The sequence below is a fragment of the Papilio polytes genome, unplaced genomic scaffold, assembly GCF_000836215.1.
Source record: "Papilio polytes unplaced genomic scaffold, Ppol_1.0 DF823958.1, whole genome shotgun sequence".
NCBI lineage: Eukaryota > Metazoa > Arthropoda > Insecta > Lepidoptera > Papilionidae > Papilio > Papilio polytes.
Window position 1 is genome coordinate 773,209 of NW_013525246.1, and position 25,405 is coordinate 798,613.

At 34.8% G+C, this 25,405-nt stretch overlaps 9 protein-coding genes across 9 annotated transcripts; 4 read left to right on the forward strand and 5 right to left on the reverse strand.

The window, feature by feature from the left end:
- Nucleotides 1–1,831: 1,831 nt before the first annotated feature.
- On the reverse strand, nt 1,832–3,439 carry LOC106101683 (alcohol dehydrogenase class-3). Its single transcript, XM_013280991.1, has one exon. The coding sequence runs from the start codon at nt 3,072–3,074 to the stop codon at nt 1,944–1,946; it is 1,131 nt and encodes a 376-aa protein (XP_013136445.1). The 5' UTR covers nt 3,075–3,439; the 3' UTR covers nt 1,832–1,943.
- Nucleotides 3,440–4,718: 1,279 nt separating this feature from the next.
- LOC106101712 (nucleolar protein 11) lies at nt 4,719–7,257 on the forward strand. Its single transcript, XM_013281027.1, has 4 exons — nt 4,719–4,944; nt 5,090–5,254; nt 5,396–5,762; nt 6,157–7,257. Exons 1-4 carry the CDS (start codon nt 4,813–4,815, stop codon nt 7,242–7,244), a joined length of 1,752 nt encoding a protein of 583 aa, XP_013136481.1. The 5' UTR covers nt 4,719–4,812; the 3' UTR covers nt 7,245–7,257.
- A 236-nt stretch (nt 7,258–7,493) lies between these two features.
- LOC106101714 (RNA-binding protein 40-like) lies at nt 7,494–8,954 on the reverse strand. Its single transcript, XM_013281030.1, has one exon. It carries the CDS (start codon nt 8,790–8,792, stop codon nt 7,497–7,499), a length of 1,296 nt encoding a protein of 431 aa, XP_013136484.1. The 5' UTR covers nt 8,793–8,954; the 3' UTR covers nt 7,494–7,496.
- Nucleotides 8,955–9,229: 275 nt separating this feature from the next.
- On the forward strand, nt 9,230–11,714 carry LOC106101713 (chitobiosyldiphosphodolichol beta-mannosyltransferase). Its single transcript, XM_013281029.1, has 4 exons — nt 9,230–9,928; nt 10,056–10,324; nt 10,708–10,993; nt 11,380–11,714. The coding sequence occupies exons 1-4, from the start codon at nt 9,375–9,377 to the stop codon at nt 11,588–11,590; spliced, it is 1,320 nt and encodes a 439-aa protein (XP_013136483.1). The 5' UTR covers nt 9,230–9,374; the 3' UTR covers nt 11,591–11,714.
- Nucleotides 11,715–11,798: 84 nt separating this feature from the next.
- Nucleotides 11,799–12,737, reverse strand: LOC106101689 (NHP2-like protein 1). Its single transcript, XM_013280997.1, has 2 exons — nt 12,484–12,737; nt 11,799–12,244 (listed from the first exon to the last, which is right to left on the reverse strand). The coding sequence occupies exons 1-2, from the start codon at nt 12,484–12,486 to the stop codon at nt 11,855–11,857; spliced, it is 393 nt and encodes a 130-aa protein (XP_013136451.1). The 5' UTR covers nt 12,487–12,737; the 3' UTR covers nt 11,799–11,854.
- A 225-nt stretch (nt 12,738–12,962) lies between these two features.
- On the reverse strand, nt 12,963–14,832 carry LOC106101685 (cleavage and polyadenylation specificity factor subunit 4). Its single transcript, XM_013280994.1, has 4 exons — nt 14,620–14,832; nt 14,265–14,541; nt 13,935–14,175; nt 12,963–13,745 (listed from the first exon to the last, which is right to left on the reverse strand). Exons 1-4 carry the CDS (start codon nt 14,720–14,722, stop codon nt 13,500–13,502), a joined length of 867 nt encoding a protein of 288 aa, XP_013136448.1. The 5' UTR covers nt 14,723–14,832; the 3' UTR covers nt 12,963–13,499.
- A 177-nt stretch (nt 14,833–15,009) lies between these two features.
- Nucleotides 15,010–17,697, forward strand: LOC106101699 (uncharacterized protein C7orf26 homolog). Its single transcript, XM_013281009.1, has 6 exons — nt 15,010–15,214; nt 15,320–15,618; nt 15,775–16,029; nt 16,112–16,253; nt 16,373–16,638; nt 16,923–17,697. Exons 1-6 carry the CDS (start codon nt 15,136–15,138, stop codon nt 17,073–17,075), a joined length of 1,194 nt encoding a protein of 397 aa, XP_013136463.1. The 5' UTR covers nt 15,010–15,135; the 3' UTR covers nt 17,076–17,697.
- An 89-nt stretch (nt 17,698–17,786) lies between these two features.
- Nucleotides 17,787–18,858, reverse strand: LOC106101700 (ribosomal RNA-processing protein 7 homolog A). Its single transcript, XM_013281010.1, has 2 exons — nt 18,650–18,858; nt 17,787–18,580 (listed from the first exon to the last, which is right to left on the reverse strand). Exons 1-2 carry the CDS (start codon nt 18,681–18,683, stop codon nt 17,823–17,825), a joined length of 792 nt encoding a protein of 263 aa, XP_013136464.1. The 5' UTR covers nt 18,684–18,858; the 3' UTR covers nt 17,787–17,822.
- Nucleotides 18,859–19,110: 252 nt separating this feature from the next.
- Nucleotides 19,111–25,403, forward strand: LOC106101677 (serine/threonine-protein kinase SMG1; the record flags this gene model as incomplete). Its single annotated transcript, XM_013280986.1, has 1 exon — nt 19,111–25,403. A coding segment is annotated over exon 1 (6,165 nt), but the record flags the coding sequence as incomplete, so codon positions are not given.
- Nucleotides 25,404–25,405: the final 2 nt, after the last annotated feature.

The window sequence follows — 25,405 nt, forward strand, 5'->3', positions numbered from 1 at the left end:
AATAAAAAAAAAAAGGGGAGTAGCCTATGTGTTCTTCCAAACTATCCTCTACATCTATACCAAATTTCATTGAAATCTGTTCAGTCGTTTTGGCTATAAACTCTAACAAACATCTATCAATCCATCTAAACTTTCGCATTTATAATATTGTACGCTGTAAGTGACTTAAAAACTACACTTAGCCACTACGGACGAACAACTGCATATTTCTATATTAATCTGAAATTGTTCTGTTAACGAAAAGTTACTTTTCTATGGCCATCCCACCTCCTGTTTAGGTAAAAATTGTATAATAATCGTTTTAAATACACAGGTAACTATTGAAACAACTCCGTATCACATAATATGCCATATGATCCTATGATTGATTACTTTTGATATAATATTAAGATATCGCAATTAGCAACCAAAATGTTTTTACTTTATTTCAAGTAGGTATCAATATTTCTCGAGTTATATTTAAATGGCATGACGTAGATAATAAAATTTGGTACATAAACGTGTTAAATCGTTATAACAACATCTTATCGAAATCCAAGGTCATATAAATTATCTAATCAATACGCAACATAACTGAAATTGATACGTATTTGAAAATAACAAATCTTTTCTGTATGATTTAAAATTAAGGAAAACAAAATGGTAGAAAAATTAAACTCTACCAAAAGGAGAAATAAACGAAAAGTAAATCCAAAGATATTTTTCATTATACTTTAATGTAAGAGGTTATAGTCAATTTTATCGTAATTATCATATGAATAAAACCGGTAAATTAAAAAACTTGCTAATTTTAAACACCAAAAATTATTACTTAGATGTTAGCAGCCACCCTAAAGATATCGAAAAATAAAATAGATATAAAAACTTCTTTAAACTAGACCACGTTAATGGTAGCTTCCCCCTCCCCTAGACGTAGCCATCATCTGGCGACGCCGCACAGTTATGTAAGCAAAAGTAATTATCATATCAAAATGAACAAAAGGTTAAAAGTCATTCGCCATGTTTTTATAGTGTGATAAACCCATGAGTGTTATGGTATCACTGATAAACATTATTATAGAAATGGTGTGACCATTATTAATTCCATTTTTTATTGTGCAACTGCCATCTTATGTATAATAGCTATATAATTTATATTATTGGCAAATACCAGTATTAAATATCACTTGTTATTTTCTTAAAAACAGAGACAATAATATACTCCAAGTTAATTCATTGTCTACAATTTTATTTGTCTTATTTACAATCAACCCATCTAGTTCCTCTGAGAATACCATTTATAGTGAATAGAATTCCGGAATAGCCTGTTTTATTATTGTGCAGTTAATTTTTTAATATTTACTTTCAGGTGAGCAGTGTGAGAGTTATGTAGAATATTATGAGCAGGTGACGGCAGAGAGATGAATCCTGCGGACATGACGACCGACTCTGTGATCCCACAGTATTGTATGTTCTACTTTATAACAATTGTTATATAAAATGTTGACATATTTATAGATCTACCATGTGTAACATGACTTGTAATATATTTTGTTATCAATAAAGGAATTTTAATCAATCATTTGTTTGCTTTTATTCAGTAATCTAAATTTTTTACCAACAAATGTATTTATGAAAAAGCTGTACACAATTCAGTTTATGGTTTTTTATCAATTTGCACTTTAGTTTATATATCACATTGAGATAAATAAATGATAAAATTAACATTTCCTTACTATTAGCAAATGCTTAAATGAATTTTATATCCAATCTAAATCTCTTATTAGCTTCTAATCATGAGATCTCTGTCTACATATTTATGTAAGTGGAGAAACTGTTTAATGAAAGAAAATTCTGGAAATATTACTTTATTAACATGTGATAGCTTATACAAATTCAGTATTAAGGTTTAATAACATTTATAAATGCTTCTGAGTACAAAAATATATTTGAAGCTCTCAGGCTTACATGTGCACTACAGCTCTGATAGATTTACCAACATGCATCAAATGGAATGCTTCGTTGATTTCTTTCAGAGGCACATTATGAGTAACAAACTCATCCAAAGGCAGCTTCTTGTTAACATATTCATCTACCAACTTTGGAACACTTTCACGGCTCTTGTATCCACCGAAAGCTGTGCCCTTCCATGTGCGACCTGTCACCAGCTGGAACGGACGAGTGCTGATCTCCTCTCCCGCTGCAGCCACTCCAATGATGACAGATACCCCCCAACCTTTGTGGCAAGCCTCCAGGGCAGCACGCATTGTGTTGATATTACCAATACACTCGAATGTGTAGTCCAGACCTCCATCCGTCAAATCAACAAGTACTTGCTGAATCGGTTTGTCGTAATCTTTAGGGTTAACAAACTCATTCACTCCAAACTTCTTTGCCACTTCAAACTTGTCATTGTTAATATCGACACCGATGATTCGCTTAGCCCCCGCCGCCTTGCAGCCCAGTGCTACAGCAAGCCCGACAGCACCCAAACCAAATATAGCGCAATTCGTTCCAGGTTCCACTTTGGCAGTGTTCAATGCTGCTCCGTAGCCTGTAGGCACTCCGCATCCGAGAAGACATACTTTATCCAACGCTGCGTCTTCATTAACCTTACACAACGAAATTTCCAGAACGACTGTATATTCACTAAATGTGGAACATCCCATGAAATGATAAAGCTCCTTGCCCTTGCAGCGGAATCGCCTCGTCCCGTCGGGCATCACACCTTGGCCTTGGGTTATGCGAACTTTTTGGCAAAGATTGGTTTTAGGGCTCAAGCAAAACTTGCACGAATTGCACTGGGGCACATACAGCGGCACGACGTGGTCGCCGGGCTTGACTGACGTGACGCCTTCGCCGATGCTCTCCACGATTCCACCACCTTCATGACCGAGGACGACGGGGAATACCCCTTCGGGATCTTTACCTGACAGAGTGTAGGCATCGGTGTGACAGACGCCGGTTGCTAAAATCTTTACACGCACTTCGCCGGCTTTCGGGGGATCAACTTCGATTTCTTCAATCGAAAGAGGTTTTCCAGCCTCCCATGCGACCGCAGCTTGACATTTAATAACTTTACCGGCTGTAGACATCCTGCTCAATTCGCGTACGACCGTTTACCACAAGCGTATAACGCAAATTGAATTGAATAATATTCAAAAGTACAGTACCTGGTACTGTAGAAGTTGTTAACTACAATATGTAATTTCTATAGTGGCGATGGCGAACCTTGACACTGAGCTCCAAACTTCAACTGAGAGCTGATAAAAAGTATAGTTTATGTTAATTTGTTTTAACAATGCGAAGTTGGTACGTTTCAAATTTCGCGTTTTGTTACTACTTTGAAAACTTTATTTTATAAGATGTTTATTCATTCATTGATCTTTATTAGTGATTTAAATCAAAAGTTACAGCATTATATAAATAATATACAGCATTTTATAACTTATTGACCAACTCATTATCAAATCTAACTTCATTCCAATAAACAAAAATTGCGCGCACTGTATCGGCTTATTACGTCATACGACGTATCAAGTGTCGACCTTGAATTTACGAATTGGGTTGAGGAATTGAATTCACAAACAATTCATAATAATGATCTCGGTGTGACCATATAAAATTGGGATAAAATGATATTTGTGTTGTGTTGTAAAAGAATGTTATTGAATTGGAAACAAATACTATGAAAATCAAATAAGATAAAAACACGTACAGTGAAATAATTTTGCGTTTTGTTTCATTCTGATAAAACGGATCGCTATTAGTTAATTTGTCTATAATTTGGTAACACCATGGGTGGACTACTAGAACAGGATAGAGCTCTTGTCGATAAATTTAAGCCGAGCGAGACCTCAATAACTGTACCATTTTTCCCTCTCTGGCCATGGTGACCATATTGAAATAAGATATTAGGACAATAATTGTAAATAAATAATTCGTGACCTGATGTCAGCAGAACATTGCTTCAGATGGATTTTAAACGAACACTCTATGACACATTTTTTCATCATTTTAACAAGGCAATTTTAAAAATATCACGGATTTCAAAAACGCCGCCGTTGAAGTCCGATTTGGCGATGTCATGCGGTGTTTTCAGTTTAGGTATTCGAATTTCAAACAAATAAGAGAAAACCTGTACGCCAATCCCAATTTTTTGCGTTAGTAAAGTTTTACGTGTTGCTACAAGTAATATTGCTTTAACATATCGGTCATCATCATCCACTTGCCCTTATCCCTTATGGAGGGTCGGCACAGTATGTGCTGCTCTTCCATACATCTCTATCAGCCGTCATATCTGAATCCACTCCTTTCTTAAGCATATCTTCCTTTACACAATCCATCCACATTCAATCTCAACACTTTCTGGTTTATGTCCCCATCATTTCGTCGCATAAAAATAAATTATTAGTATTAGCATCGGTAGTAAATTATAACTAATGTTTAGAAACTTTTTAGAAGTAAATATTTTTACTTCACTACATTAATCAATCGCCTATTTTTCTACCAACAACGAAAGGATTGATGTCTGGCAACTCCAGGTCACTGCTGGAAAGGGACACAGCTAACACTTATAGCGCTCTCACTCAGGTTCAATTTTATTTTGCTTGCAATAAGACTCTTATCCCCTTAAAATAAGGTTTTATTTTCTTTATTTTGACTGCAGAAGTACAGACCTGTTGTACGTAGAACTTATTACCTCCAAGGGTAACACTAAAAAGTTGTCAAATGTCAAATATGACATTACGTCTGCCTTGAAAACATAACCATAATATTGCTGATTTTCGTCAAACTTTTTTTATAAATTCACGCGTTACACATTCTTTAGTAATGGCAAAACTTCATAATTATTACGTTTTGTGTCCACTAATTGATCAGAAGAGTTTTTTAGGTGTAGCACATGATAAAGAAGAGTCGAGCGTTGTTGTATCTCTAGGCCGGAATGTGGTTAATAAATATCGGGTACGCTAATATTTTGATCGAAATACTTCTTCATTCAATTGTAAATATTTTAATAACTATTCGTTTTAATTCATTTGTAGAATAAGTTATTTTTGACATGTGCATTAACAACTGAAAGAGGTTATAATTTATATTACATTGTTAGCTCTCAGATCAAAAACAAATTGGCGGCTGGACATCAAAGGACCACATAACTGCCCCAGTTATTTACGACAAAGAGCAAGATAACTATGTTGGAGTTTTCAATAACAATGCTATAAAGACATGGAAAGAGGACTCGGATAATTTGGATAAAATCAAGAAACAAAAAGTATGATATTAGAACTTGTTAATTAAAAATATAAAAAACAATGACTTTATGATGTGTAAAGTCTAATGAATAATATCAAATTAATTATTTTAATTAAACTCCTATATAAAAATAATTCTTTTAAATTCTTTTGTTTTTCAGTTTACAACAAACATTCTGAAGCTCATAAAGAGAGAAGAAGAGTCACCACTTGTTGTATTTTCAAACGGAAATTGTGCAGCTCTCTCATTTGCATTAGATAATAGAAAAAGCATTGAAAGTAAAGCATTAATTAAAGAAACAGAAGCAATTGTTAATGTAGCATATTATAGTCTTAATAATATAGCACATATTTGTTACATAATAAAAAACAATAAAGATAATTATGATATTTTGACTTGTCCATTGAGAGAAGAGTTGGGCGATATGGAGAAAACAAAGCTGCAAAGGATGAGAGTAACAAGAACTGAAGATGTTTACGTAGTTGGACATCTCATTGTTAAAGAAAAACTTGGAGTTTATATTTTATGTGAGTATTAACTATTTACAATGGTACTGCAATTATTTACTGTTTTGTGATGAATAGTATTGTAAAATTTAAATATCTTAAATGTCAATAGAAATACAAACAAACTATAACTGAACAAGAAGTCACAGAATGTATTTGATGGAAAATTCCAATATGTTATGTTTAACTAACTGCAACTTAAAGCCAGATTGTTGTAATGCAAGTTATGAAATACAAACATATATGAAAACACCAACATAGTAATAATAGTTGTTCAGTTTACAGTCTAAATGATTCAAGATAGTGTCTGAGGGTTCAGTGTAAAGAAATGGCATTTTTAATACATAATGAGAATATCAACGTATGAGATCCTACCTTGCTATTAGAATTATTTGATAGTGTTTTATTTTTTCAGGGAGTGATAGCAAATTAACAGTTTATGATTTCGATAAAAGAAATTGGAGAACAATTGGTTCAGTTCCGTGGATATCTACATTCTCCAGTGTTTCTATCGCATGGATGGGGAAAAACCATTTAATATTATTTGGTAGCAATGTAGAACAAGATGGAGCTATCATTGTTGCATATAATATAGTATTAGGTGTTGGCTCCTGTAAGTATCCAATGAAAATGTACACAGAAGGTGCTAAACTATATTGTTTCGATAACCGTATAGTACTAGAAGCTTCAAACCATATCGGAATGTTGCCATATTTAGTGGAAACTAAGAGAAATCTCTCCAGCTTACTCGGTTCCCATGAGGTGACAACAGATGAACCAACAGAAATTGCAAACTGGGGCACACCTACCAAACCATTATTCCATAGCAGTGAAGATATCAAAGCTTTAGTTAATTTAGGTCTAACAGAAAGAAATATATGCTTACAAATAATACCTTTATTGATAGAAAAGAATGATTATAACAGAATTGTCAAAGTTTTAAATGATTTCAAAGATGTGCCGGAGTCAATTTTAGTTCTGTTACTTACCTACGCTATAAAATTAGTTAATCCAAATAATGTTGATGTTACAAATAATGTGGAGTTTCTTAGAATATGTGAAAGTGATTTACAAACTGATGGGAAGGCACATCATATCAAATTGAATTTCCTGAACTATGTGCTACAGATACCAGTGAGTGACGCCTCACTAGTCCCGTATTTAAGGAATGGATTAACTCTGGATAATGCTTTGTTTCTGATGAGTTATATATCTTATTTACTTGTGGATTCAGAAATGGATATTCAAATAGAATACGAAAGTAAACTGTTAGACTGGTGTACATTACTGATGGATGCATTTTATCAGCAGTACTTGATGACAAAGGATGAGAAAGTCACATTTGTTTTGGATACAATGAAGATAATTGTAGATAATCTTGTCGATCAGTTGATGGTAGTTGATAGTCTGTTGCCTAAGTTACACCAAACTGTGTGCGGGAAGCAGTCAAATAACGATGTAGATGAATTATTGTCATATACAATTGAATTGATGGAAATATAGTTATAACTTAAAACTGGTTTGATTTCATAATCCCTCAAATTACAATGTTTATCTAAAAATCCGGCTTGAAGGACCAAAACATTTATTGCAAGATCACTAGTGCCTTACACTTTGACTATATTTTTAAACATACAAATATTAAACTACATTTTCAGACAGTACAGTACAGAATTCTACAATCTAAGTTAAAACCAATTACAATAAACATTGGAATGATAAAATATATTTTAAGGAAGAATAAAATTCAAGTGATTATTCAATAGATTTTTTATTAGCAGCTCTAGCAAATTGCACCACCATAGGCTTCTCTTTAAGCATGAAACCATTTGTCTCATTTAATGCATCTTCAGCTATTTTAACGGAAGGAAAAGTGACAAATGCTTGGCCTTTCATTCTACCCTCCTGCATCACACGGACATCAAAACCAATTTGCTTATCTTCAGGAAGTTTTTCTATATATCGTCTATAAATTCTTGTCACATCTTGCTCAGTAGCTGTTTTAGCTAAATTTTTTATGTACAACCTCATTGATGGTTGACCAGGGTGGTAATTTTTGAAAACAGGTAAAACTTTCATATCTCTATATGAAATTCTGTTTCTTACTAATTCACTTCGACTTATTGTTGGCTGTTCGGGTTCTATCTGTGTTTGTTCAATTTGTGTTTCCTGAAGTTCTTTCTCAAATTTGCCAAGTTCACCGATCACTTCTGGTTCCTCTGTCGGCTTTGTCAATGCATCTTGGGGAACTATGACTGAGATCTTCTTGATCTCAGGAGTAGGGGCTACAGTTTCAAATACTTCTTCTTGATTTAGTGACGATTTCTTTGTTTTTGGCATAGTTGCAGTAGATAAAACGGCAGCTGGTCTTTTTCTGGTGACAGGCAAAGTGTGTATTCTACGTCTTGGTAAACTAGACACAACTTCTTTGTGTTGTTCAGTCTCATCACTTGATATTTCCGACTCAGGTTCACTGGGCACCGCAGGTAAAGGGATAGTAGGGGGATCAGGAAAGAATTGCTTAAAAGTATCTTTGAAAAACAATACAGCTTTTTCATTTTCATTAAATGGTGAATCAAGTGACATTTTATTCATAAGATGTAAGGATTGAATGTAAAATGGCTTATGTGTAAATAAATTATGTACAATATTTACAACGATTTTAGGATCTACATTAGGATATTTATATTTAACATGTGCTGGAGGAGGTTGATAGAAATTCACAGATGGATTCCACGCATTGAGGAGTTTTAGAAACTCTTTGATATGTTTAGTGGTAACTGAAGTTTTGTCTTCATTATATTTGTTTTGATTAACCGGCTCTTTATCAAAGGAAAATTCTACTATTAATCGCCTTTGCGCGATTTCAAGCTGATGTAATCTAAATAAAGATTCTTTCGCTTTTTCGATACTAGCAAAAGACGCAAATACATAATTACGCTTTTTAGGTGTCTCCCAAACTTGCAGAGCACCGAAATGCATCAAAAGCTGCTCCTTGTCTTTAAAAGATAGTGTTTCAGGTAAATGTCGAATGATTAGCACTTTGGACATAGTTCCAATTAAATCAGCTTCCAGTAACAACTCTGAACACAAACAGTTTTTGTTCAATAACACTTACAAATTCATATAATTTATTAAATCATAGTAATAGTAAAATATTTTTTCAACATCGCAAATCAAAACAAACTTGACATTTGGTTTAACAATTTTGACATTATTTTTTTTAATACATGGCAGACAAACGAAAGACTTCACATTTCTTCGTTAAATAAAGTAAAGTCGCTTGGGAATCAAATCAATACAAGTACCTACCCGTAAAGTAGTAGTAATAGCTACTTTTATATGTTTAACTTTTAGGTAACTTCTTGAATTGCAATCCTTATTTAGTGATACCGTTTTTAATGTACCTTTGAATATTGTGTTGTTTTTAAAATTGTTGGCCATTTGTCAGACATGAAAAAAAAAACTAAAACAATGACATTGATAGAAAATCTGTCATCGACTGACAAGCTGATAACCGGTGCATATTGTTGTGTTGTTGGCAAAGTAAAGTAAAACTTTATAAAGCAGATAGAAACTGCCTGTTGATATGAGGACTATAAATTAAATAGAAAACAGAAAAAAAGAGGCGCTATGACAGATCAACATCCAAAAAAGTCTGTTAAAATTGTAGTCTTGGGGGATATAGGCAGAAGTCCGCGAATGCAATACCATGCCTTATCATTGAGTAATAATGGTTTAAAAGTTAATATAATTGGCTACACGGACTCTTCTCCACTTACAGAAGTACTCGAAAACTCGAATATAACCATAACAAAGCTACACAGCTGTAATTTTGATAGGGGCCCGAGGTTTTTACAGCTTATGTTGAAAGCAGTTTGGCAAGCAATTAGTTTATTTCTAACTCTACTAATAACAGGAAGTTGCGATTATTTGCTTTGTCAGAATCCGCCTGCAGTCCCTACACTTCCTGTTTGTCGATTTTACTGTCTAGTTACAAGAACAAGATTCATTATAGACTGGCATAATTATGGGCACACTATCATGGCGTTATCAATGTCACCGAGCCTAAAAATAATACTAAAGATTTACACTTTTCTGGAAAAGTATTTTGGTCAATCAGCACAGCATAATCTTTGTGTCACATATGCTATGAAAGAAGATTTATTAGATAACTGGAATATAAAGTAGGTTTACTCTTATGTCTAAAATTATAAATACATATTATACTTTCATTGTAGATTAATTAATTCATTATAGATTAAATTAATTTAGTTATTCAGTTTGATTGGAATTTATTATTTAAAATTTCAGCGCTACAGTTCTGTATGACAGACCACCTCACATATTCCATCCTATAAATCTGCAAGAAAAACATGATTGGTTTGTTAAATTCTGTCAAAAATACCCAGAGCACTTTCCATTAAACAATGTTGGGAATTCAGGAGATATAATCAGTACACCTTTCACACATATAGTAGATAATGAAGTTAAATTAAAACAAGACAGACCTGGGTTACTCTTTAGTAGTACAAGCTGGACCCCAGATGAGGACTTTAGTATATTACTGGAAGCATTGCAAGGTAATGTGAACACTTCTATAACTTATCTATACAAATTTTATAAGTAGAAAGATTTGTATTTTTGTATGCATTAAAATAACTCAAAAAATACTGGCCCGAATTCAAAAATCATTTCATAAGAAAGATACATTATCAGAGAGTAACAGGCTATGTTTTTTACTATTTCATGTGGATGAAGTTGCTAGCAACAGCTAGTGTTTTATACATTTATTTGTTTATCCATTCTTGACTGTTGTGCTTATGCATGAAAAGGAACAACCAATAAATCTATGCCACATCAAAATACAGTCTATAAAGCAGGCATTGTTTCTGGCAATCCTCCACATTGTCATCATTAACTTAGACTATAGACTTTATATGAATTGTCATTGTAATTATTTCAGTGTACGAAACTACATATGATTTAACTAACAGTCTACCGAAACTGGTATGTGTGATAACAGGCAAAGGACCTATGAGACAACATTATTTAGACTTGATAGCATCAAAACATTGGCAATATGTCACCATGGTCACCCCCTGGTTGGATGCCTGTGATTACCCCACTATGGTAGCGAGTGCAGATCTAGGGGTCTGTTTACACACTAGTTCCTCTGGCTTGGATCTACCTATGAAAGTTGTTGATATGTTCGGAGCTGGTTTACCAGTTTGTGCTGTTTCTTTTCGATGGTATGTATAAAATTGTTTAATTCTAAATAAATATTTTAAAGAGTTTTTTTTAAGATGAAAACAGTGAAGAATGTTTCTTTTAGAAAAGTACTTTTAATGTTAAGTAATTTATTGTGTTTTGCAAACTTTAAAATAAATCCTAATTTCAGTAACGAGTTCAGTTTCTCTGTGAATTTAATTTTGGAAGGATGTTTGTTAGAGTTTGTAGCCTAAAGGGCTGAATGAATTTCGATGAAATTTGGCATGGATGTAGGAGATAGTCTGGAAGAACACATAGGTTACTTGCTTTCATTGTTTTTTAATTCCGCGCAAACAAAGTCACGTGCGAAAGCTAGTAAAACCATGAAAACAATATTTGTGACATTTATAATTAATTCTGTTTTCAGTCTTGAAGAGCTCGTCCAACATGGAGTTAATGGTTATGTGTTCAAGACAAGTGATGAACTTTCAAAGCTCATTGTGGGCTGGTTTGAAGGCTTCCCAAATAATGATGAGAGGAACAAGAGAGAGCAGGAAATGAGAAGAGAACTCACTAAGTTCCAAGAAACAAGATGGGAGGGAAATTGGAACTTGAGAGCAAAGAAATTTTTTGAATGATAATGTAATTTAACTTAAAATTGCAGAATTATCATAGTATGTAAGATAATAAGACTATTTTTTTATCTTTACGATATTTATGATTGTTATTGTCATTATTTAAATACCTGAGATAATAAATATTTAACCAAAAATTATTTTTGTCTTATTATATCAACTCTTTGGAATTAAGCAAGGGTGAAAATAGGTAAAATAAACAAAAAGCATATACATCTTAAAATACTTGTATTTAAAAAAATAACATTTTTAACTTCACACAGTCACTTACACTAAAAGTCTTTCAATTTCTTGTTGGATACCCTGAATTTGTGGCTTCAACTGGGAGCCCTCATTGATTGTAATGGAGCATGCCACTATGGGGCGAGAGACACCACATGCTCGACCCAAAGCCTGTTTGGATCTTACAAACACATATGGTACGTTCTTGTCCTCACAGAGTATCGGAATGTGCAAAACAATTTCCAATGGTTCAGCATCCGCCGCCATTATGACGAACTCTGACAACCCACGATTCAAAGTTTTCGTCGCCTCGTTGGCGCCCTTACGGAGCTGCTTGTAGTTAGCCGCCTGTTGGACGAGATTCAAGATCTTCGCGGTGAGGGCAGCGTCGGCCAAAGGATAGGCTTTTGGATTGACTGCTGGTTCGTTTTCCGCCTAGAATGAAACACATAAGTTGACATTTTTAATCATTAAAACAAGTAATCGTGTAGTTGCTAAGTTTATTTATTAGTTTAAATTGATAACAATATATGTGCATGAGAAGCAACCGCACGGTAAACATAACCTACAAATGTACACAATACACATGGGCGAGTAGATGTGAGAAACAGTTTGGAGGGGTAACAATTAAATATTTGATTTTAATGATACTATTAGAGTATAATTACACTCACCATTTTTTTTAAATAACTTTCAATATGTTAAAAAATGAAATAACCTCTCAGCGATTACTCGCGTCACTGAGGGATTGTCTTCTTATTTAAAAGAAGGGCTTTCTGAATGTTTGTTAAAACTTGTCTTTCTGATATAGATCAGAAAAACAATATTTTGAGATATACTAAATTAATAGAAATCACCACGCTTTAATATTTTAGTCCCGCGAAAAACTTTGTTAGAGCTGTCAGTAAATTGTGAAGTGAACCACAGATAACATAAACCTTTCACAGTGTTGCAATGGGAATTATTAAATTGTATTTAAAAAGATAAATACTGTCTATGCTTGATTAATTCGTCAGGTCTTAATATCATTCAGATGGTTAAATTTGAAGAATTGGGATAAACTCGGTGATAATAAATTACCAATGTTCACTATACATTATATATTATTAACGAATTAACGAACTATTACAGACATATTAAAATGTTTTTTTTTTTAAATTTACTTTAATGCACTAATAAAAATTACATTTATTCTTGACAAGATATTTTTATATAATTATTAAACTGTTCCAAATCATATAACATACAGTAAATAAATCCCACAGCGCTATAACCACTCGGAATATCTATCATAACCACTCCACATCAGTTGATAATTACAATCAGTGGGGAACTCAAATAAACCTGATGACCTGTAGATCATCGCACTGTTCATGGCTGAAGCAAATCAGTGAACCGGCTCATAGTTAAGCTCAATTTATACCTGCATTGAGGTATGATTTGAATGAGTCATCAGACAGTTTGCACGCCTACTCCCGTAATTATAGTATGTTGATTGAGTCATGTGCTGCTAATCAAATTGTTGAACTGCAGTTCAATGGTTAAGGACTATGAGCTGATCTTTTGAACCAGCTCAGAGATGATGTATGTGTGTGACCTATGTAATACTAAATTTTATATGTCCACATTGTACACAGTATTATAATAAGTCCATATTGAAGCCGATTTAAGTTGGCTTCACATACTTATACTAGTTTTTTTTGTACATGTTCTGATTGGATGGCGCATTCTGATTGGAGAGGAACGCCAGGTGACCTTTGGGACATTTGTTGGCGTAATGACCCTTAGTTCCACACTTGAAACATGTGACTTCCTCCAAAGGCTTATGCAAGAGACGAAGGCGATGCGCACTTGCATCATCACTCTCACTAGCCGGCTTCACATAACCCAGGGCACGGTATCTTGCCTCCTCCTGTCTTTGCGCTGCTTCTCTTTTCTGAAAATTTTAAATTCCAAATACATATCTATTGAAATTAATACAACACTATTGTATTTGTCTGCCTTCATACTTTAAATAATAAAGTATATGTTTCTAAAAACAGGAACATCATTCAGGATTGTTAAGTGTGGTATCATTAATTTAATTAAAATAATAATGGAAAGGAATAGACAAAAAAATAACTACCTCTTGTGGAATCTTATTACAAGAGGATGCTTTATGTCCAACTTCAGAGCAATAGTGGCATACTGGCAATCTTTTGGCATCTTTAGTCTGCTCCGGTGGTGCGGGCAATTCAAACCTTGGATGCATGTATTTGCAATTTGCTCCATCTGGACAAAAGCCTGATAAGTAGTTAATGCAGAGAACTCGGCGGACATGTCGGTGTCTACAGTGTGGGCCGTGCCGACAAAAGCCTCGGTCATACCTAAAAAAGTTTGAAAGGACTTTATTATATGCTTGATATCCTTAGCATTACTATAACTATATTAATGTAATCATAAGTCCATATCTTACCATGGACAGTCTTTAATCTTGCTTTCAGGATCAATATGTAAAAATGGACATTCCTTATTATGGCATGCATTAAACCGAGCATAGAAGTAACACTCCGGCATCTTAGACATATCATACTCATGAAGGAATTCACATTGATCCCCCTTCTTACAAAGACCTCTTAACCAATGCTTGCATACTACGGTGCGGTCGCCACGAACGTGCCTGTACGGGCACTGAGGGCCATTGCTACAACCTCCAGGGTTGCTGTAAAATTCGCACACTGCAGCTGTCGATTCTGAAATACAACTTTAACATTTATGTGACAGTTCCAATAACAATAATTAATATTAAATACTTTTAACATTTTACGTACTATCCATTCCTGGAAATGGCAAAGGTAGAGCTCCATATTGCTGTTCCAAAGCATAATCTATATCAAACTTAATATGGTCAACATTAGCAACGAGGACTTCCATTATTAAATGTAGTATTTCTTGCAGTTTAAGTTGCAATTCAGTAATTTAGTAACAAAATAATGCACATTAATATCGAATTGCACATTTGACATTCGACGATTTTTTTGACATTGTTTGAAACATTACAGATTACAGACTACGTTAGGTTAGGCAGATTAATAAAATCGACCTGCTATTTATTTATTATCTTTCTGTCGAGCAGGAAAATGTTACCATATATAAAATAGTTATCTGACAGTGACAGTTTTCAGTTTACTTTTCTGTCAAAACTTAAAAATAATGTTTGGTTTTGGTTGGATTGGTAGATTTTAATTTTAATATCCCTTTCCTTATCTTGGGTTTGATTATATTTATTTAATTAATTAATGATAAGTTACTTTTAACTTGTGAATTTTAGAAGTATTGCTTAAAAAATGTCTATCTCCGATTTAAAGCATTCTTTGAGAAAGTTAGAGTTTCCAGCATCCGCCAAAGAAGCTTTATTAAAAATTGGTGAGTATTTTCCCTAACTAAGAAGTACTTATCTTCTGAATGTATTGTATTTTTTATGGTATGTGCAGTGTACTCTCATGTTTGCCATTATCTTGATGTTTTCAGAACAACTGTTGGTGGGAAGGGTTGCTCCGACAAATAAACAAATCGATGGGGCAATGGAAATTGTATCAGAGTTTGTGTTTTGTGAAGCAGACCGTCGCGGCGGTCGCCGAGGCGGGGGTCTAAGTCCTCTCCAAGAGTTGCAACTCATAGACATTATTTGCGAATATCTATCTGCCTGTAATAATGAAACTACTAAGAATACAATATTTCTATCTCTATTCGGTGATATGGAGAATCAGCGAAAGTTAAAAATATTGTGTATTTTAGCTAGTATGGCTGTGTCTGCCTCTAGCACACCAGTAAGTAATCCTGGCAAATTAAATTTTGTTTAGACCAAATAGTGTTTAAGTCTGTAGAATAATTATAAATTCCACTTACATTTTATTGGGTGTTTTCATTTTCTATTTAATATTTAATAGTATAAAAACACTGTCCTGATCAATCACTGTCACTAGGTTCTTCTAGCAGTCGGTGTGTGGCTGCAACAGATGGGGTGCTCATCACCACAGTCTTTGCAACTCGTAGAGAATATAATCCGAGATCATTTCTATCTTGATACAAAAAACCAAGGAACACTGCAGTCTCTAGCCAGCACTGCTCCACAGTTTGTTTCAAACTTCATCACTTCTGTCACCGAGCTTTACATGTTGGATGGTCAGAATCCTGTCAAGTTGCCACCGAAGAATCTTCTGGAAGTCATTACATTGTGGGTTAGTAACTTATTAAAAACACACTTTAAGTGACAGTAGAATGTTATGTCAGTTTTGGTGTGATTTAAATTTACATTTTCAGGTGTACACCACACCAACCTTATGTATGTCAGCACAAGTAAATGCTGCAGCACTGCCCAATGGTGCAATACCAATGGCAGCTGTCACACCATTTGCGGGACTGATTAGATGGTGTGCACTAGCACCCCTATATGTTGATGAAGGTAAAATGATCATAAAAAATATAAATTTGTGTCTACTTAATAGTTTTACTGAGTTTTAACATAATTTTTTGGAGATATGGTGTATCATATTTGATATGTTTGTATAATATAAAACACAGATGCAGAAATGGTAGAAGTTCAAGTCAAAAAAATAAAACTGGAAGGTGAGAAGACATTGAAATCAATTACAAAAGCACAGACAGAGCGGGAACTGTATCTACAACTGCAGCTGGGAGTTTTGCAGAGCATGCGGTGGTGGCGGTGCCGCGGCCCGCCCGCCGCACTCAACGCGCAGAAGGTAGCCGCCCTCGTACACCCCATCAGACAGTACACACAGCACCTTAAGGAGCGGGGCTGTGATGTGACACAGGATGAAAGATTGCAAGTTAGTCTCCAAATATATTACAATTGTAATTGCAGATCACAAGTATTTTGTTCAATTCACATAACATTTATTAGTTTAATTCAATTGAAATGAGTATATTCCTTGTCTGTGTTATTTTTGGGAAATATAGTGTTTAAATAGATGATGCAAACTTTTTTGGCTGATTGCTTCTAAAATGTCTGCGATACCAAGACTTTTAAAGATAAAATTGTTTAGATAGTGCAACAAGTAATCAACCAAATATATTTTTAGTCACTGTGTAACTAAAATCGCTCATTTTGCAGGAAACCCTTGATCGTATTGGCCAGGCGGTGCAAGTGGCTTTGGCAAGTGGTTGTGTTTATGGCAACATCAACCATCTGTTAGCAGCTTTAGATTCCTTACCGGAGGCTAGGTTATTGAAAATTGTTGTAAAAACACATCAACAGGCTATCTGACAGGGACTATGTGCCAATGATGGGACAACATGAAGTCCATGGTGAATACTGCGGTTGCAGTAGTTACAATTGGTACATTGTATGAAAATATGTAATATTTGTGTTAATGTGGCTGAAGAAATATATGATTTAAACCAATGCAATATAAAAAGTAACAAAACCTTTTTGTAAGGAACTGACATCAGTATCAACAGAACAATTATATTAAACAATTTAATATCAATAGAATTGGATTAAAAATGTAAACTTTCTCTAGAAAAAATCATATTTTATGTACTAATATTAATGTTTTGTCTAGAGAAAGTTTTCTAAAACTGTATGTTATACTTTTGATAATAACATGTAGTATTTTTAAGTAAAAAAATTGTAAATATGTAAAATACGATAATATGCCAATGCTAAATACCATAACAAACAAAATGAAAAAGAAAAAGGAAATTCAACCATAATATTAAACCAAATAATAAAATTTTTTATCAAGAAAAAAATGAAATAAAAACAGATAAAGAAAAAAAAATACCAGAAATATAACAAGAACAGGAAATGGAGGAGGCCTGTGACATCTCATACTTATTTATATATGTAAAATATATAAAATTATGTCAATAAAAAGGCTAATAAAAAAAATACCATAATAACCATTTTTTGTCATGCATTTTGTATATGTATTTTCCAACTTATGAATATGAAATAAAATGTGTTTAAAACATATTTGAAATGAAACTAGTAAAAAGTATTTTTATTTTATTAAAAAGGTTTAAATCTTCTGCTTTGTTTGATTTGTGCGATTTTCCTTTTATCCTCTTCAAACTTCTGCCTCAGTGCAACAATATGTTTCATTTTAGATTCTCTTATTTGGAAAGTGTAGAAATTTTTCAGTTCTTTTCTCTTTTTATTCTTTTCTTCTTTAGTCATAATCTTGTGTTCGACTTTATCAGATCGGGCAAAGCTCTGCACTTTCCCACCCTTTGTAACAGTAACCCAACCTTCGTCATCTTCCTGCTCTAATTGTTTTTCCTTCTCTTCCGCACTCTTTTTTTCCGCATCATAAGATTTCATAAACTCTTCAATGCTTTCCTTAAGGTTTTTAGGTAACATTATTGAATTATTGTATTCTTGTATCCATTTATCCATACCAAGTTTTATTTCATCATTGCTATCATACATAGGCTTTAATTTTGACAGTTTTAAGGCTTTGTCCAGCTGTGCAACTTTCTTAAATACCACATACGCTATCCTAAACCTTGGATTCAATGGTTCCGCTAATAATGTTTTGGTAGGTTTTTCTTTTATTTCATTGGGTTTATTACTAAAGCTCACGGAATGCACCGTACCAGCTTCTTGAAAGGCGTTTGAAAGCCCTTTTTCATCGGCATACGGTGGCAAGTTGACAACGAAAAGAGTTCGACCGGATGGTTTGTCCGAACTGTGTTCTCTCACTGAATGTTCTTTGAAATAAATGACATGTGGGGACACAGACTCTTCGGTGAGTTTTAGCTCTAATGCTGAAACAAAATTTTAGTGTGAGAAATTGATGAGATATTGTAGTGATTTTCATTAAATTAATGAATTACCTTTAAAATCATGACTTCTCTTATTGGCTTTCATTGTACATAAGTCTCCTAATCAAAGCTATCTACAGTAGCAACGAAATGCTATTTAATTGGGAAATACGACTGGTACAACGATCAACAAATTATTAGCACTAGCATTGTTTACTACTTGCACGCAATCATAAAAGTGAGGTTATTTTTATGCATTAAAACTTTATGACAAATGAGTCAAATGACATATAAATAAGTACCAAAAAGTCTAGAACAAATGTAGCGAATAAACAGCTGAGGGTAGCATTAAAGGCTTTCTTGTTTCAAATAATTTAAATCATATTTCGGAATAGGTATCGCCGATGAATTACTACCAATAGCTAGATTTTATGATTTAAGCATAAGCTTAGTCTCAAAAACAAAGAGCTTTAATCTTTGCTTTGTGACATTGTTAACAATTGACAGATTTCCTATATAGTCTATGACACTTGTATTTTCTTGTCTGTTGGCATAAGAAGTTGATGAAGAATCGTTTGTCTACATTAAGTTTTTACAGTGTTTTGGCGTTATTTTACGGCCATGTGTGGTTTAATTTACACATTGAACAAAATTCCTAGTGATGCTATCCACTTCTGCAAATAATAAAGTTAAAAATTCAAAAGGATCGGAGAATTCCGACGGTTTAGACCGAAATGAAATCGGTCACGAAAACACAACGGATGATAAGGTCAGAGGTTATGTTGGTGCGTATGATACTCCGTCTTTTAGCGGGCCGCACAGAGATGGTAGATTTCGGAGCCGAGGACGTATCACCGAATTCAGGCATTCACGAGGGAGCGGCCGAGGTTCCGGACGGGGCCGCAGCGACTTCCCGCCAAGGTCTGAACATGCTCATGATGAGAATTCCTATAAATATCACGAACCGTTAGGATCATCGAATAACGACAGCTGGTCGCAAGGAAATAGCCATAAATTTTATGATAGATCGGACCTTGCCGTCAATCTGCCTGAAGATCCACGTATATCAAAGCTTTTGCGTCGCTTGTGTGCTGAAACCGACGTTGAAAAGTCTCTGGTCATATGTAGCAAGCTGCAAGATGCGGTAATGTTACCTGAAAATGCAAGATACATACGAAGATCTTATGATATCTTAGTAGAATCACTTTTGGATGTTCTGTTTGACGCGCCTAGCCCGGAAATTAAAGAGAAGGCAGCGATTGTATTGGGGAGGATCGGTTATGTCATGGGACATGATTTTAAGAGACATCTGGATTGGGTTGCAATGACTTTTTCTGACCATAACACATCTATTAAACATTATTTGACTCTCTCCTTTATAGAAACATTTCAGCTGGATTTTCAAACACCTAATTTATCTGACTTTGCAGAAATGACCCTGGATCGCTTGCAGGAAATTATAGAAAGTACTGACTCTGCAGATGTCTTTATGGCTGCCATCAATGCTATGATTGTTATGTCAAACTTATATCCTGAAAATTTTGCAAACCATTTTGTTGACACAGTGGATATTCTTGTTGGGTGGCATGTTGACAATGCACAACCTAAGAAAATAAAAGAATTTGCTCTTCAGTCATTACTTAAACTGAGTCGTCATTGGCAAGCGGACGTTGGATTTTCGGTAAATCTTTTAAATCAATTTATTGAAGATATGGTGGCCTATACAAATGAATTGGAAACTAATAACCATGAGTCTGCATCAGATTCTCATGAAGACTGTATGCAGAAGATTGCATCATTTCTCAATGTCTTCAACACTGTTGTCAAAAGTTTGGGCACCCTACTCAGCCCTACAGTTTCTCAAACTGCGTCTTGGTCTTTCCTCACAGAAGCAATGGCAAAAATAATTCAAGTATTGACAGAAGTGCTACGTGATGATGTTGAGCCAGATTTGATAATAGCAGGAAATGAAAGTATTACATTGCTCCTGATATACTTGCAGACTAAGGCAACTTCTTGCTCATCAGCATTATTCTCACTCATAACTGTGGAGTTGACAAAATATCTAATGATTGACACAGAAGTCTGCCTCAGCATTATAAATCTTATATCCATAACCATTAAAGAGATAGCTGCAAATCTTCCTCTGGAATTTATCACACAGATTATTGGCCCTCAGTCTTTGCTTCGGCCTTTGAGGTTTTCTGATAATACTAAAATTCTGACAAATGTAATGTTGGTGTACAGTAATTTCCTAAATTTGAAAAACATCCCATTATTACAAGAAACATACAAATTTGTCTTGATGGATATACAAAATGCCTTTTCTATTATTATACCTGGTATAAAGATTATCCAAGTTGAATATGCTGAAGAACTTTCCAAGGAAGATGCTGAGAAAAACATAATATTCTATTTACAATGTTTGTGTGACCTAGCGAATGCAAGTAACTCTATAATTGGTATGTGGGCATTGAAACCGAGCATTCTAGAGCTTTTAGCAATCAAGATGTGTCCTCATGATGAAAATTTAATAAAACATAAACCTACATTACAATATGCTATATTATATTTACTCTATTCCCATTGTAAGAAGAACAATCATTTTATTGCATCAAGTGATTTGGTTACCAATACGCAACAGAGAGCAAGTGATATTTATGGTCTATCAAATCTTAACATTGGTGATGTTTCAAGTGTAAGTCCAACCTCGGGACATTTAGCAGTTATATTGAACACATTGAGTATCATTCTAGAAGAAGATGTACCACAAGAAACCTTGTTATTAGTATTGACATGGATATCAGATATTTTCTGTCAGCTTGAAAAATATTTGCCCATTGTAAGCTTGTCAAAAGGCTTCCTGGTTTTAACAACAAATATGCTAATGCATGCCCACAATTTCAATGAGAATGTTACTCTTATAGTCTTGCAGAATTGCCAACAATTGCTAAAAAATAAAGGTTTGGTCTGGAATGCCATGGTACTGAATAAAATGGCAATAATCTGCATTTTACACATAGATAATCTGAATAAAACGGTATCGAGTTTATGTAAGGATGTGCTCTTTGAACTGCCTTGGGATATTGTCCAACAAGAACTTGACAGGCAAATGGTTAAAGTTTTTACATCAAGAAAGGTCAGCCTGACAGTCCTTAATAGTGACACAAAACTAAATGCTTTAAAAGAGTATCTTATGAGAGGATCATTTACAACATTATCCAACAATCATTTCAAATCCATAATGAATAACTTATTAAAATTATCAATCACTGACAAAAACTTGTTAATTGATGCCTTCTTAGTATCATGGCCAATACAAGGACAAGACTTTGATGAGAAAAATTTACTATTTTTTCGCGAATGTGCCACTTGCTTTTCTTCAATTTGTGTAAGCTGGGCACTCTCTGAATTGGCACAAACTTGTATCACACTAAAACTGAGAACTGCTTTGGGAAAACCGCAGGATACTTTTACGAAGATCGAAGGCGCTTTAAAAGCAATAGCAAGAGACGTATCTTCGACTGAAAGTAAGTTTGTAGCTAAAGAAGAACATAACTTGCTGGATGTTATAGTTGCAGAACAGGTGCGAACACATTGGTTTATTGAGTTTATGACATTCTTGGAAAAGTACATTTATAATGCAGCTGAAGGCACAGCCACAGTTCTGCCTGTCGTCAACAAACCCGTAAGAACATTTTTTCATACAAATTGGCCAACCTGTCGGGAATGGCAAAACAGAGTGCGTCCGGCTACGTTAGCTGTCAGTCTACATTCAGGTCATTTCGGCGCTGTTGTTTACCATGCGTCTCTAATCCTTCAGACCGCACTTTCCAATGCTAACATTGATATTGAAGCAATAGCAATTAATATGGCGCGAGCTGTTATTAAAATTCAAGAGCCAGAAGTCTTACATGGCCTATACATATGGCTGAAGCAAAATTTTAACAAGAAATTACCCTGGTTGAAGGGAGCCGCGGAACAAGCCAATTCCCGCTATGAAGTAGCAATCGAATTTTATAAGAAATTAATTGCTGAAAGAGAAAGCCCTGACACTGATTCTAACACTGTTCTAGATGCAAAAGGAACTAAATTTATTGAAGAGCAAATGATAGAGTCATACAAAAACATACAAAGTTGGGAAGACATACAAACAGTAAAGATTTATAATGATGAAAACAAGTCAGATCCGTATTGGGATTGCTCATCTGCACTAAGGATGTTCGAAGATGGCGAAGAGATCACTGAGCAATTATCCGACTGGGATATTTTACATCCGGACAGTACAGAATTGTCAAAAAATACATGCTCATATCAAGGCCTCTTGAACAAGATTGAATCCACTTTGCTGCACACAGCCATCAATTATTATTATAATGATTACGATGAATCATTTGAAGCCATCCTGCAAAATTGTAAGACATTGCTTAATGCAAGCGCAGAAGAATTTGCGAGGACAAATGCTGTCCACCTTTTAAAAGAAATTGCTGTACTCCAACTAGCAAATCACGGATTGACAAGTGTGCTAAAAAACGGAAAGGCAATATTAAATCCATTCAAACCGTCTGTTGTTAAAGATCATAAATATGGAACACAGCTGAAAAACTTAAGTAGAATTTTGTGGTGGAATCAATACTTCACGAAATTAAATATGACCGAAGAAAATGTATTCTACACCGAATGTTTAAGACTCGACGTCATAAAAAGTGCAAGAAAGAATGCTAACTTGGGCATGGCTAAAAGGGAACTCCTCAAGCACTTTAAGCAAAACCCTGCATTCCAGATGTGTTTACACAATGTTGATACTTTGGATGATATGAGCGAGTTGCTGTTGATGTCAAATAATACATATGATTTAGACATTTGGACGTTGAATAACGCAACTGCTTTGGCGGAACTTTGTAAAGTTACATATGCAAAAGAAGACACACGAGTACGCGCTATTAACTTATGTGCGAATATATCCCTCGGATTTTCCCAGCGGCTTGCTTTGGGCGAACCAAGTTATGAGTTAAGGGAAAAGGGAACGAGACTACTCTTAACGCTTTCTAAATGGGTACAAAGTGAAACCGACGAAGTAATAGACAATGATTCACCTTTAATGAAACTAGTATCAGCCTTACCGGAAATTGGCTTAGTAGATAATAATATTTCCGAAAACGTTATTCCACTCTCGGATTCCGCTGTGGGCAAATTGTTGCAGTTTGGCGTCAATCAATGCCCGGGCCTAGCAAAAGCTTGGGCGAGTTTTGCCTCGTGGTGTTTTAGATGGGGCCGAAAAATGGTGGAATTCAGCTCTAAAACAAGGGAGCAGCTTACTGATAATGATAAAATTCAAATAGAGGGAGTTATGATCGGATGCTCTCAGCAGGATTTCGAGGCGGTGTGTGAAATCTTATCGAAAACAAAAGCAACTTGCGACGACGAAGACATCGATTGGAACGAAATAAACACATCGGAAATGATCGAAAATCATTTACGAACTGTACCCTCGTTAAACAACGCTTTCCCAGAACATTTAGCGTTGCTTGTTGATATATGGCGTCAGGCCCAAAAAAGAGTTTTTTCATACTTTGAACTCTCTGCTGATGCGTATTTTAAATTTTTACAGCTTATCTGTGCATCGGATTATATCAATCACAGCGGTGAAAATTCGGTAGTAAACGCTACGTTGCGATTATTAAGATTAATAGTTAAACATGCTATGGAGTTACAAACAGTCCTCGAGTCTGGCTTGGCAAACACCCCAACGCAACCTTGGAAGGTGATCATACCTCAACTATTTTCTAGACTTAACCACCCTGAAACGTACGTGAGGAAATGTGTTTCCGATTTACTATGCCGGCTCGCAGAAGATACTCCCCATTTGATTACTTTCCCGGCTGTCGCGGGAGCAGTTGAAAATGAACAGAACAGTCTGACGGAATTGAGTGTTCCTCGGTCACTTTTGTCCAATGAAGATGTTGAAAGTGATGAAGATAATTTTGATATGGAAGACAACGGCAGTGAAAAAACAACAAATAATGAATTAAATTCTTGTTTCCTTGACATGGTAGAAACGTTAGCGAATCAAGCACCGACGACCATTTTACAAGTGAAACTATTAGTTAAGGAATTGCAGAGAATAAATCTGCTTTGGGATGAATTATGTCTTGGGACATTAGTTCAGCATCATTCTGAATTTAATAAGAGATTGACTCAGTTGGAATCAGAAATTGCTAGAGTAAAAAATAACGTAAACCTATCTGCGGAGGAAAAAGAAAAACTGATTAAAGAGAAACATCGAATTATTTTCGAACCTATCGTATTTGTTTTAGAACAGTTGAACCAAGTAACTTCAGGTAAACCTGAAACACCACATGAAATAGCCTTTCAAGTTAAATTTCAAAGTCTTCTAACGGATGTTATTGACAAAATGAAACATCCACCGAATCCTGATAAACCGCAAGAATCTTGGGCACCGTTGAAGCAGTTACAGATAAAATTGCAACAAAAAGTCAACAAGCGCACATCCTACATTTTAAAGATGTCTGATATCAGTCCCGTTTTGGCCGACATGAGAAATACCGTCATTACAATGCCGGGATTGCATACAAATCAAAGAACCGTTAGGGTGACGATAAAATCCGTAGAAAACAATGTCGCCATCTTACCTACGAAAACGAGACCCAAGAAATTAATCTTTTACGGATCGGATGGCAAAGCGCACACTTATCTCTTCAAAGGGTTAGAAGATTTGCATTTAGACGAAAGAATTATGCAATTGTTATCGATAACTAATACTATGCTGGCGCGTGACTCAGAAAATAACGACAATCAGACATACAG

Bases quoted from the DNA above. Each gene is read 5' to 3' on its own strand.
- LOC106101712 (XM_013281027.1), top strand. From the start codon at position 4,813: ATGGCAAAACTTCATAATTATTACGTTTTGTGTCCACTAATTGATCAG. The intron at 4,945-5,089 runs GTACGCTAATAT...TTACATTGTTAG, and splicing joins ATGTGGTTAATAAATATCGG to CTCTCAGATCAAAAACAAAT. The intron at 5,763-6,156 runs GTGAGTATTAAC...TTATTTTTTCAG, and splicing joins ACTTGGAGTTTATATTTTAT to GGAGTGATAGCAAATTAACA.
- LOC106101714 (XM_013281030.1), bottom strand. From the start codon at position 8,792: ATGTCCAAAGTGCTAATCATTCGACATTTACCTGAAACACTATCTTTT.
- LOC106101713 (XM_013281029.1), top strand. From the start codon at position 9,375: ATGACAGATCAACATCCAAAAAAGTCTGTTAAAATTGTAGTCTTGGGG. The intron at 9,929-10,055 runs GTAGGTTTACTC...TTAAAATTTCAG, and splicing joins TTAGATAACTGGAATATAAA to CGCTACAGTTCTGTATGACA. The intron at 10,994-11,379 runs GTATGTATAAAA...TTCTGTTTTCAG, and splicing joins TGTGCTGTTTCTTTTCGATG to TCTTGAAGAGCTCGTCCAAC.
- LOC106101700 (XM_013281010.1), bottom strand. From the start codon at position 18,683: ATGAAAGCCAATAAGAGAAGTCATGATTTTAAAG. The intron at 18,581-18,649 runs GTAATTCATTAA...ATTTTGTTTCAG, and splicing joins GAGAAGTCATGATTTTAAAG to CATTAGAGCTAAAACTCACC.
- LOC106101685 (XM_013280994.1), bottom strand. From the start codon at position 14,722: ATGGAAGTCCTCGTTGCTAATGTTGACCATATTAAGTTTGATATAGAT. The intron at 14,176-14,264 runs GTAAGATATGGA...AAACTTTTTTAG, and splicing joins AAGATTAAAGACTGTCCATG to GTATGACCGAGGCTTTTGTC. The intron at 13,746-13,934 runs GTAGTTATTTTT...TAAAATTTTCAG, and splicing joins GTAATAAGATTCCACAAGAG to AAAAGAGAAGCAGCGCAAAG.
- LOC106101699 (XM_013281009.1), top strand. From the start codon at position 15,136: ATGTCTATCTCCGATTTAAAGCATTCTTTGAGAAAGTTAGAGTTTCCA. The intron at 16,030-16,111 runs GTTAGTAACTTA...TTACATTTTCAG, and splicing joins TGGAAGTCATTACATTGTGG to GTGTACACCACACCAACCTT. The intron at 16,639-16,922 runs GTTAGTCTCCAA...CTCATTTTGCAG, and splicing joins CACAGGATGAAAGATTGCAA to GAAACCCTTGATCGTATTGG.
- LOC106101683 (XM_013280991.1), bottom strand. From the start codon at position 3,074: ATGTCTACAGCCGGTAAAGTTATTAAATGTCAAGCTGCGGTCGCATGG.